Source organism: Lichenostomus cassidix, unplaced genomic scaffold, assembly GCF_008360975.1.
Source record: "Lichenostomus cassidix isolate B80296 unplaced genomic scaffold, HeHo_3.0 HiC_scaffold_39, whole genome shotgun sequence".
In the NCBI taxonomy this organism is placed as follows: Eukaryota; Metazoa; Chordata; class Aves; order Passeriformes; family Meliphagidae; genus Lichenostomus; species Lichenostomus cassidix.
The window spans coordinates 1,371,739-1,384,117 of record NW_028147446.1 but is presented as its reverse complement, the minus strand read 5'-3'; the positions used below and the strand labels follow the sequence as shown (position 1 = coordinate 1,384,117).

At 52.5% G+C, this 12,379-nt stretch overlaps 1 protein-coding gene across 1 annotated transcript in view; it reads left to right on the top strand.

Annotated features, from left to right (window-relative positions):
• The first annotated feature begins 1,081 nt into the window (after positions 1-1,081).
• LOC146422673 (protein Wiz-like) overlaps positions 1,082-12,379 on the top strand; it is a 34,263-nt gene continuing 22,965 nt past the window's right edge. The window contains exons 1-2 of the mRNA XM_085045779.1: positions 1,082-1,474; positions 7,843-8,243. Of these exons, the coding sequence (XP_084901905.1) occupies positions 1,107-1,474; positions 7,843-8,243 (769 nt within the window). The 5' untranslated portion in view covers positions 1,082-1,106. The remainder of the gene's footprint in view (positions 1,475-7,842; positions 8,244-12,379) is intronic.

The following is a 12,379-nucleotide window of genomic DNA, read 5'->3' as shown; positions in this document are numbered from 1 at the left end:
ACAGGGGCATTCTGGGGACACTCTGGGGACACTCACAAAGCCCTGTGCCCCCCCGGTGACACTCTGGGGACAGTGACAGAGCCCAATGTCCCTCAGGTGACACTCTGGGGACACTCACCAGCCCCCAATGTCCCCCAGGTGACACTCAGGTGACACTGAGGTGACACTCACAGCCCCCAATGCCCCTCAGGTGACACTCAGGTGACACTCAGGTGACACTTTAGGGACACTCTGGGGACAATGACAAGGCCCGGGATCCCCTCAGGTGACACTCTGGGGGTAATGACAAGGCCCAGTGCCCCCCAGGTGACACTTTGGGGACAATGACAGGGCCCAGGGTCCCTTGGGTGACACAGGGGCATTCTGGGGACACTCTGGGGACACTCACAAAGCCCTGTGCCCCCCCGGTGACACTCTGGGGACAGTGACAGAGCCCAATGTCCCTCAGGTGACACTTTGGGGGCAATGACAGAGCCCAGGGTCCCCTCAGGTGACACAGGAACACTTTGGGGACAATGACAGAGCCCAATGTCCCTCAGGTGACACTCTGGGGACACTCACAGCCCCCAATGCCCCTCCGGTGACACTGGGCATAGTGACAGAGCCCAGGGTCCCCCAGGTGACACTGTGGGGACACTCTGGGGACACTTCCAGCCCCCCTGCCCCTCAGGTGCCCCTCAGGTGACACTCAGGTGACACTTCCAGCCCCCCCGTCCCTCAGGTGACACTCAGGTGACACTGAGGTGACACTCAGGTGACATTCACAGCCCCCCCGTCCCTCAGGTGACACTGAGGTGACACTCTGGTGACACTCACCAGCCCCCCGTCCCTCCCGCCAGCTCTTCCCGCTCCCCGCCGACCTTCCCCTCACACACCCAACATGGCGGCGCGCCGCCGCCGTCGCTCTCTGATGACGCCACAGCCGCGCCGCTCCCCCTCCCTCCCGGAAGGTCCGGCCCGCCCTTCCACACCACCCGCCACTCCCAACATGGCGGCCGGGCCGCGTCGCTGACGTCAGGGCGGCGCGCCGCGCGCGGGGCGGGCGGGCGGAGGGCGGCGGCGGCGGCTCCGGCGGGGCGGGCGCGGGGACGGGGGGCGGCTCCAACATGGCGGCGGCGGCGGCGGCTCCTCCCGCTTCCCCGCAGGGCCCCGCTTCCTCCCCGGGCCCTTCAGCCCCGCCGGGGCACCGTTCGCCGCCGCCGCCCCCCCCCGCAAGATGTCGGCGGCGGCCCGGTCGCGCGCGGCGTGACGTAGTCAGGCCCCGCCGGCGGGAGGGGGGCGGGGGAGCGGCCGGAGCGGCGCAGGCGGCGGCGGGACCGGGACCGGGACCGGGCGGGGCGGCGGGGCGACTCTTCAGGGGACCATGGCCCCGGCGCGGAGGCGGCGGCGCGGGCCCGAGCCGGGCGCGGGGCGGCGGCGCCGGTGCCGCTGAGCGAGAGCAGCCCCGCGGGCGCGGCCCCGGGGGGCCGGTCCGGTGAGTGCCCGGGGGGGCCCGGCGGGGCGGGCGGGGCTCGGCACCGGTGGAAGGGCTCGCGGGGAGCGGCGAGGAGGCGCTGACACCCCCCCGACCCCCTCGTACCGGCCCCGTCCCGGGTGCTGAAAGGCGGGGGGGGTTCGCTCGGGACGGGGGGGAGCGGCGGGGACGGGAGCGGGCTGGGCGGCTCCCGGTGCGCCGGGGAGGGCGGGCAGGGTGGCCGGGGGGGTTGTGAGGGCGGAGGGGACACGGGACGGGGTGTCCGGGACGGGATCCGGGTGAGCAGGGTCCGTGAGGGGAAACAGGTGAGGGGATCCCAGTGAGGAGGGGTCCGTGAGGGGATGGTTACGGGACCGTGAGGGGACACAGGTGAGGAGATGTCCGTGAGGGAATCCGAGTGAGGAAGGTCCGTGAGGAGATCCGAGTGAGGAGGGGACCGTGAGGGGAAACAGGTGAGGAGGTGTCCGTGAGGGGACCGTGTGGGGATCCCAGTGAGGAAGGGTCCGTGAGGGGACACGGGAAGGGAGGTCCGTGAGGAGGATCCGTGAGGGGACCGTGAGGGGACACAGGTGAGGAGGGGACCGTGAGGGGATCCCAGTGAGGAGGGACCGTGAGGGGCCGCGGGAAGGGAGATCCGTGAGGAGGATCCCTGAGGGGACCGTGAGGGGAGGCGGAGGAGGAGAGGATCGTGAGGGGAATTAGGTGAGGAGGATCCGTGAGGGGACGCAGGAAGGAGGGTCCGTGAGGGGATCCGGGTGAGGAGGGGACCGCGAGGGGACCGTTAGGAGGGACCGTGAGGGGAGCCGGGTGAGGGCCGTTCGTGAGGGGACCGTGAGGGGACACGGGCCGAGGGGTCCGTGAGGGGACCCTGGTACGGCGGGGCTGAGCTGGCGGGGAGGTCCCGGTGTCCGTGAGGGGACACGGGTGAGGCGGGCTGGGACGGGACCGTGAGGAGGGGACCGTGAGGGGACCGTGAGGAGAGCCGGGTGAGGACTGTTCGTGAGGGGACCGTGAGGGGACACTGGCCGAGGGGTCCGTGAGGGGATCCGGATGAGGAGGTGTCCGTGAGGGGATCCGGTGAGGGCCGTTAGTTAGAGGATCCGGATGAGGAGGGGTCCGTGAGGGGATCCCGGTGAGGGGGGCCTGAGCTGAGGAGGGGTCCCGGTGTCCGTGAAGGGACCGTGAGTGGACATGGACAGTGGGGTGCGTGAGGGGATCCGGTGAGGGCCGTTCGTGAGGGGACCGTGGGGGGACACGGGACAAGGTGTCCATGAGGTGTCCGTGAGGGGATCCGGTGAGGGGGGCTGAGTTGAGGGAGGGTCCCGGTGTCCATGAGGGGACCGTGAGGGGACACGGGACGAGGTGACCGTGAGGGGACACGGGTGACATGGGGCTGAGCTGAGGGGACCGTGAGGTGTCCGTGAGGGGACACGGATGAGGGGGGGTCCCGGTGTCAGGGGGGGTCCCGGGGGTCCAGATGTGGGGGGGGGGGAGGGTCTGTGAGGGGCTCCAGGTGCATCCAGGTGTGCGCATGGTGGGGTCTCTGTGAGGATCCAGATGTGCCAGGGGGGTCCCAGATGTGCAGGGGGGACTGTGAGGGGATCCAGATGTGCAAGGAGTGTCTCGGTGAGGATCTGAGGTGTGGTGGTGGGGTCCAGGTAGATCCAGATGTGTGTCTGGGGGATCCAGGTGTGCTGGAGGGAGGGGTCTGTGACAGGATCCAGATGTGCAGGGGGGTCTGTGACAGTGCCCAGATGTGCAGGAGGATCTGTGACAGTGCCCAGATGTGCAGGGTGGGGTCTGTGTCCAGGAGAAAACCCCACCTGAGGGGCTGGGCAGGGCAGGATCCACATGGCAACTTTGGGATCATCCTGGAGTCCTTTGGAGCAGCTTTGGGATCATCCTGGAGCCTTTGGAACAACTTTGGGATCATCCTGGCACCTTTGGAACAGCTTTGGGATCGTCTTGGAGTTCTTTGGAACAACTTTGGGATCATCCTGACCTGTTGGAGCAGCTTTGGGATCATCCTGGGGCAGCTTTGGGATCATCCTGGTTCTTTGGAGCAGTTTTGGGATCATCCTGGATCAGCTTTGGGATCATTTTGGAGTCCCTTGGAGCAGTTTTGGGCTCATCCTGACCTCTTGGAGCAGCTTTGGGATCATCCTGACCTCTTGGAGCAGCTTTGGGATTATCATGGAGCAGTTTTGGGATCATCCTGGAGCAGTTTTGGGATCATTTTGGAGTCCCTTGGAGCAGTTTTGGGATCATCCTGACCTCTTGGAGCAGCTTTGGGATCATCCTGGAGCAGTTTTGGGATCATCCTGGTTCTTTGGAGCAGTTTTGGGCTCATCCCGATCCCCTGGAGCAGTTTTGGGATCATCCTGGAGCAGTTTTGGGCTCATCCTGATCCTTTGGAGCAGTTTTGGGCTCATCCTGACCTTTTGGAGCAGTTTTGGGATCACTCTGGAGCAGTTTTGGGATCATTTTGGAGTCCCTTGGAGCAGTTTTGGGCTCATCCTGACCCCTTTGGAGCAACAACAACCCAAATTCCCATAGGAATCCAAACCCCTGGATCCCAAAAACCCCTCGCTGCAGGATTTGCTGGATTATTGGAGCAGCTCAGGAAGAATTCTTGGGGGATTTTTCCAGAATGGGGGGAAAAATACACTTTTTAGCCAATTAAGGAACCTCTAGGATCCACAGGAGTTTCCCTATGGGATGAAAACAATTTGGGATCGTGGGAATGACCATCCTAACCACCCAGAAAACGAGGAAAAACTCCTGGAAAAACCACGGTGGGGAGGGAAAAAAACAACCTCAGGGCATAAAAACATGGAAAAAATTCCATTTGGGGGGAGGAAAAAACCCTCTGGATGCTGCAAGACCTTGGGAATTCAGCCTTGACCTGGAGGAGGAGGAGAATTCGGGAAAAACACGTGGATTTGTCCCAAACTGTGAGCTCGGGAATGTGTGGGATCCTCGGCCTGGAGCAGGAGGAGGAGAAAATTCCAATTCCTCCCTGGTTTTCCCAAAATAAGAGGGAAGAAAAGATCCACCGGGAATTTGGCAGAGTCCCAGCGTGGAGTTGGTGTGGAGTTTGTCCCAAAAAAAGGGGAATTTAGGGGGAAAAAAGTCTAAATTCACTCGAGAGGGAAAATCCTGAGGTGTTTTGTGGGTTGGAATTGTTTTTCTGTGGGTTTTTCTTGGGAAAAATGGGGGAAATTAGCAGTTTTTGGATGTGATTGAGTTTTAAATGTTCCAGGCGCGGAACGATCCGGTGGGAAAAACGGGAAAAATGGGAAAAATCGCTGGAAAACAGGGAAAAAAATGGCAGAATTTGGAGCCTGGTGGATCCTCTTCCCTGCCCGAAATTCCAGCAGGGGAAAAGAAAAATAAAAATCCCGGAAAAATCTCAAAAAATGGCAAAAAAATCCTCAAAACCTGGCGACAACATCCTCCAAAAATCGCCAAAAAAATCCCGAAAAAAAGGGCAAAAAATCCTTCGAAATGCTCAAAAAAATGGCAAAAAAATCCTCATAAAATCGCAAAAAACCCCTTAAAAATCCCCCAAAAATCCCCCAAAAACGCTCAAAAACGCCCAAAAAAGCCAAATAATTCCCCCCAAAAATCCCCACGAATCCAAAACCTCTGGATTCACCCAACGCCGGATTTTTTTCCCTGTTTTTCCCTCGGGAAGAGGCGGCGATTGGCGCGTTTAGCATTTAAATCGTCCCAATCCCGCTCCGCCTTTTTCCTTGGAATGATGGGGGAAGGGAATTCTCACTCGGGAAGAAGTTTGGGAAGCGCATGGAGCTCGGGAAGAGCTCTCGGTGAGCCTTTGGAAGTTTGTAGGGCGCCGGGAAAAGAGGGAAAATCCCGTTTTTTTGAAATCCCGAGAGGCATTTTGGGGAGGATTGTTGGATTTTGGGGGTTCTGAAGGGAAAGCTTCGGGAAGGGAAAACTTCGGGAAGGGAAAAGTTTGGGAAAGATGGATTTGGGAAGAGGAAAACTTCAGAAAATCCCGATTTTTTGGGAGCTCTGGATGAGGTTTGGGGGGTGATGGTGATCCCGAAATTCCCTGGAAAATTTGGGATCGTTCTCTGGGATGAGCGAAACCTTTGGAATCCAATCTGGGATTTGGTCACTGCCTGAGATTTCCACCCCAAAATTCCCTGAATTTTAAGGATAATCCCAAATTTGGGGTCTTTTCCTACTTGTTTTTCCCTCGGGAAATGTGGGAAAAAAGGGAATTTTGGACATTCTGAGCAAATTTAAGCCACAATTTCTGGGATTTCCACCCCAAAATTCCCCGAATTTTAAGGATAAACCCCAATTTTGGATCTTTTCCCACCCGTTTTTCCCTCGGGATGAATCCTGGATTTCCCTGCCTGTTCCCTTTTCCTTCGACAAGATGGAAAATGTGGGAAAAAAGGGAATTTTGGGCATTTTGAGCTGATTTAATCCACAATTCCTGGGAAGAGCAGGTGGCTCCATCCCTCTGGATCATCCCTCATCCCATAAAAAGCCCTAAACACCCCAAAATTCGGGATTTTCTCCCTAAAAACCCCTCGGTTTTCAGAAGGTTTGAGGAATCACCGATGTGACGTTGTTTTTTGGGATGAGAAAATCCAAAAAAATCGGATTTTTGGTTCGCTGCCCACAAAATATCCACAAAAACCAAAACCACTCTGAACACCTGGAATACAAAAACCCACTCCGGGATGCTTTTATTTGCTTTAATCTCAATTTTGGATTAATTTTTTATCCCCCTGGGGTGAGTTTTCACCTCGGGGTGGGAGAATTTCAGCATTTGGGGTTTGGGATTCACTCCAGATTTTTAGGATTCGCTCCCAATTCCCCTCAGGGTGGAGCAAAAACCTCGGAATAATTCCCACTTCATTTGCATCCCTTACCTTGAAGGTATTTTTAGTTTCTTGCCTGCCTTCTCCTTCCTCACCAGGGTAAATTTAGCTCTTTCTTCGCTCCCTCCTGTGCCTTTATCCTGAGAAATCCGGAGAAATCCCAGCTTTTTAACACCTCTTCCCTCCCAGTTTTCCCTCTTTTTCCCTATTTTTCCCTCCTCCTCCTCCCCCGGGTCAAATCTGACCCGCCCTGCTCCAGGATTGATTGATTTTGGGATTGAATTCCCACCTTTTTAGGGCAGGAAAATCACTTTTTAGGGCAGGGAAAGGTGATTTTGGGATCTTCCTTTATTTTAATTCCACAAAACACTTTTCAGGCAGAAAAAAGATTATTTTGGGATCCTCCTTTATTTTATTTCCTGCTTTTTAGGGCAGAAAAATCACTTTTTAGGGCAGAAAAAAGGTGATTTTGGGATCCTCCTTTATTTTAATTCTCAGGTTTCAGGCAGGGAAAGGTGATTTTGGGATCTTCCCTTATTTTAATTCCTGTTTTTTAGGGGAGGAAAATCACTTTTTAGGGCAGAAAAGAGGTGATTTTGGGAATTACCTTTATTTTAATTCCTGCTTTTTAGGGCAGGGAAAGGTGATTTTTAGGTCCTCTTTTCATTTGTTTTAACTCCCTCTTTTTAGGGCAGAAAAAAGGTGATTTTGTGATCCTCCTTTATTTTATTTCCTGCTTTTTAAGGCAAGGAAAGGTGATTTTGGGATTTGCCTTTGTTTTGTTTTAATTCCCACTTTTTAGGGCAGAGAAAAGGTGATTTTGGGATTTTCCTTTATTTCTCCAGGTTGTTTTAATTCTCACATTTCAGGCAGAAAAAAGGTGATTTTGGGATCCTCCCTCATTTTAATTTCTGCTTTTTAGGTGGTTTTGGGATTCTCCTTTATTTCTCCAGGATTGTTTGAATTCCCACTTTTTAGGGGGATTTTGGGATCCTTTATTTTGTTTGAATTCCCACTTTTTAGGGCAGGAAAAGGTGATTTTGGGATGATTTATTTTTGGGTTTTGTTGCTCCTCCCAGGTTTTTCCAGGAAGGAGAATCTGATCCTCTCCAGCACATCCCAAAATCCTCTTTTTGGGGGGAATTTTTGTTAGGTTTTGTTTTTTTGGGAAATCGAAGTTGTGGGATTGAAATTTTTGGGATAAACTCGAAATTGTAAGATTGAAATTTTTGGGATAAACACTAGTTTTGAGTGAAATTTCAGGAACTGCTTGGGGTGGATTTTTGGGAATTGCTGGGGATGGAGGTGATGTTGTTCCCTCAATGAATTTTGGGGTGGAAAAATCTCAGATTTGGTGACAAACGACCTCTTTTGGTCCTTCTGGTGGAACCAGAATGACACCAAAACCATTCCGAATTCCGCCTCACCCAAACCCTCATTTTTACTCATTTTTAAACCTCATTTTCACTCATTTTTTAACCTAATTTTTCCTCATTTTCCCCGCAGATTTTCCCGCCAATCCCTCCCCCCGGCTTGCCGACGCCGCGCTCCGTTCCGCTCGACCCCTCAGCACCGCCGAGGGATGGAGAAATCCATCCCGGATTTCCTCGGAGAAGGAGGCAGAGCCCTCCTGATGCCCCCAGAACCGACCCCAGAGACTTTCCCCGCCCTGGATCACCCCCAGGGCGAAGAGCTCCGCGCCGCCTTCCTCCAGGACGCCAAAAAATCCGCGGAAAACCCGGCGCTGTCCGAGACGGAGCTGGAGGAGGACGCGTTTTACGGCGTGGAGGAGCTGGCGGCCATGAGGAACGAGGGGAAAGGTCCTGAGCTCAGGGAGGAACCTGATTTCTTCTCCTCGCTGGCCAGGCAGGAGCCTGACGTGGCCCTGGAAGCTCACGATGAGGCCGGTGAGTGACCAATGGTTGGGTTGGGTGGGTTGGGTTGGGTTGAGTTGGGTTGGCTTGAGTTGAGTTTGAGTTGGGTTAGGTTGGGTTGAGTTGGGTTGGGTTGGTTGATTGGGTTGGGTTGGTTGAGTTGGGTTGGAATGGATGAGTTGGATTGGTTGGGTTGGGTTGGTTGAGCTGGGTTGGGTTGGTTGGGTTAGGTTGGTTGGGTTGGTTGATCTTGCCAGTGGTGGCACCAGGATGGTCTGTGGTGGTCGTTGGTTCTCTTGGTCATGGTGTTGATGCTCTTGATGTTGGTTCTCTTGATGCTGGTAGTCTTGGAGATGGTTTTGGGTCTCCTGGAGATGGTTTTGGGTCTCCTGGAGATGGTTTTGGGTCTCCTGGAGATGATTTTGGATCTCCTGGAGATGATTTTGGACCTCCTGGAGATGGTTTTGGATCTCCTAGGGATGGTTTTTGGTCTCCTGGAGATGGTTTTGGATCTCTTGGAGATGGTTTTGGGTCTCTTGATGTTGGTTGTCTTGGAGATGGTTTTGGATCTCCTGGGGATGGTTTTGGATTTCCTGGAAATGGTTTTGGACCTCTTGGAGATGGTTTTGGATCTCCTGGAGATGGTTTTGGGTCTCCTAGGGATGGTTTTGGATTTCCTGGAAATGGTTTTGGACCTCTTGGAGATTGTTTTGGATCTCTTGATGTTGGTTGTCTTGGAGATGGTTTTGAATCTCCTGCAGATGGTTTTGGATCTCCTGCAGACGGTTTTGGATCTCCTGCAGACGGTTTTGGATCTCCTGGGGATGGTTTTGGATCTCCTGGAGATGGTTTTGGACCTCCTGGAGATGGTGTTGGGTCTCTCATTATGATGCTGTTAGTTCTCCTGGGGTTGGTTTCCCTGGGTCGATCTCCTGGAGATGATTTCCCTGCAGGTCTCCTGGAGATGCTGTTGGTTCCCCACCCCACCCCCCCACCCCCCCCCACCCCAAACCTCTTGTGATGATGGCCACATGTTGGTTCTCCTGGAGTTGGTTTCTCCTGGAGTTGGTTTCTCCTGATGTTGGTTCTCCTGGTGATGATGTTGGCTCTTGGTGACATTGTTGGTTCCCCTGGTGATGCTGTTAGTTCTCCTGCAGTTGGTTTCTCCTGGAGTTGGTTCTCATGGTGACATTGTTGGTTCCCCTGGTGATGCAGTTGGTTTCTCCTGGAGTTGGTTCCCCTGGTGACATTGTTGGTTCTCCTATCGTTGGTTCTCCTATGGATGATGCTGAACATCCTGGTGTTGGTGTTGACTCTCTCGGTGACATCATTGGTTCTCTCGGTGACATCATTGGTTCTGTCAGTGACATCATTGGTTCTCTCAGTGACATCATTGGTTCTCTTGGTGACATCATTGGTTCTGTCAGTGACGTCATTGGTTCTGTCAGTGACATCATTGGTTCTGTCAGTGACGTCATTGGTTCTGTCAGTGACATCATTGGTTCTGTCAGTGACGTCATTTGTTCAATCGGTGACATCATTGGTTCTATCGGTGACATCATTGGTTCTCTCAGTGACGTCATTGGTTCTGTCAGTGACGTCATTGGTTCTGTCAGTGACATCATTGGTTCTCTCAGTGACATCATTGGTTCTCTCAGTGACGTCATTGGTTCTGTCAGTGACATCATTGGTTCTGTCAGTGACGTCATTGGTTCTATCGGTGACATCATTGGTTCTATCGGTGACATCATTGGTTCTGTCAGTGACATCATTGGTTCTGTCAGTGACATCATTGGTTCTCTCGGTGACATCATTGGTTCTCTCGGTGACATCATTGGTTCTCTCGGTGACATTGCTGGTTCTCTCTGTGACATCATTGGTTTTCTCGGTGACATCATTGGTTCTCTCAGTGACGTCATTGGTTCTCTCAGTGACACCATCAGTTCTCTCAGTGACGTCATTGATTTTCTTGGTGACATCATTGGTTCTCTTGGTGACATCGTTGGTTCTCTTGGTGACATCATTGGTTCTGTCAGTGGCATCATTGGTTCTGTCAGTGACATCATTGGTTTTCTTGGTGACGTCATTGGTTCTCTCGGTGACGTCATTGGTTCTCTCGGTGACATCATTGGTTCTCTCAGTGATATCATTGGTTCTCTCAGTGACGTCATTGGTTCTGTCAGTGACATCATTGGTTCTTTTTCCTTTGGGATTTTCCTTTGGGATTTTTCCCTCTTAAAGCTCCTCAAGTCCCCTTTGGGATTTTTTCCCTTCTAAAGGACCTCCTGCCTTTTCCAGCATTTCCCTTTGGGATTTCCCTTTGGGATTTCCCTTTGGGATTTTTCCCTCTTAAAGCTCCTCAAATCCCCTTTGGGATTTTCCTTTGGGATTTTTCCCTCTTAAAGCTCCTCAAATCCCCTTTGGGATTTTTTCCCTCCTAAAGGACCTCCCATCCTTTCCAGGATTTCCCTTTGGGATTTTCCTTTGGGATTTTTCCCTCTTAAAGAGCCTCATATCCCCTTTGGGATTTCCCTTTGGGATTTTCCTTTGGGATTTTCCCCTCCTAAAGGACCTCCTGTCTTTTCCAGGATTTCCCTTTGGGATTTCCCTTTGGGATTTTCCTTTGGGATTTTCCTTTGGGATTTCCCTTTGGTATTTCCCTTTGGGATTTTCCCCTCCCTAAGGGATCTCTTTGGGGACAATCTCCTCCACCCCTGGCTGTCCCCCTTTTAGGATCGTTTCTCCCCGAGGTCCCTCTGTCCCTTATCTCCGGATTCTCCTCCCGGCGCCGTTGGGCTGAGCTTCCTTTGGGGTCAGCGACGGTTGGGGCCAATTTTGGGGTCAGCCTGTGGTTTGGGGTTGTGGTTAGGGCTGGGTGGAGCTGCTGCAGCTCTTCCTGGAGGTTTTGGGGTTTGTAGTTCTTCCCCAAAGTGTTTTGGGGTTTGTAGTTCTTCCTGAAGGTTTGTGGAGCTTTTAGCTCTTCCCCAAAGTTTTTGGGGTTTGTAGTTCTTCCCCAAAGGGTTTTGGGGTTTGTAGTTCTTCCTAAAGGCTTTTGGGGTTTGTAGTTCTTCCTAAAGGCTTTTGGGATTTGTAGTTCTTCCCCAAGTTTTTTGGGGTTTGTAGTTCTTCCTGAAGGTTTTTTGGGGTTTTTAGCTCTTCCCCGAAGTTTTTTGGGGTTTGTAGTTCTTCCTAAAGAATTTTGGGGTCCTTACCTCTTCCCAAAGACTTTTGGGGTTGAGGAGATCTTCCCAAAGATTTCTGGGATCTGCAGCTCTTCCCAAAGACTTTTGGGGTTTTTATCTCTTTTCATCCCAAAATTTCATCCAGAAAAGATCCCTGTGGGATTTTTTTGGGGGTTTTTAATCCCAAAATTCCATCCTAGAAAGATCCATTTGGGATTTTCAGTGCTGTCCTGAGTGGGATTTTTGGGGTTTTCATCCCCAAATTCCACCCTGGAGAAGATCCATTTTTCATCCCAAAATTCCACCCAGGAAAGATCTGTCCTGAGTGGGATTTTTGGGGTTTTCATCCTAAAATTCCATCCAGAAAAGGTCCCTGTGGGATTTTTTTGGGGTTTTTAATCCCCAAATTCCATCCTGGCAAAGATCCATTTGGGATTTTGGGGGTTTTTCATCCCCAAATTCCATCCTGGCCAAGATCCGTTTGGGATTTTTGGGGTTTTCATTTTTGGGGTTTTCATCCCAAAATTCCATCCTGGCTAAGATCCATTTGGGATTTTTGGGGTTTTCATCCCAAAATTCCATCCTGGCTAAGATCCATTTGGGATTTTTGGGGTTTTCATCCCCAAATTCCATCCTGGAGAAGATCCTTTTGGGATATTTTGGGGTCCTCATCCCAAAATCCCACCCTTTAAAGACCCTTTTGGGATTTTTGGGGTTTTCATCCCCAAATCCCACCCTTTAAAGACCCTTTTGGGATTTTCCCCCACCTGCCCTGCCCATCTCCCCGTGGCTATAAATAAACCCCAAACTGGATCCCCAAATCCCCCAACGGCTGAGAGTTAAAAATAATCCTGAGGTGACAAAATTGGGATTTTCCAAACTAGGACACAACCTGATCCTTCAGCCCACTGGGAATCCTAAACAGTTCAAACTGGAATTGGTTTTTTGGGATGGAAAATCCCAATTTTTGGGGTGATTTTGGGTTTT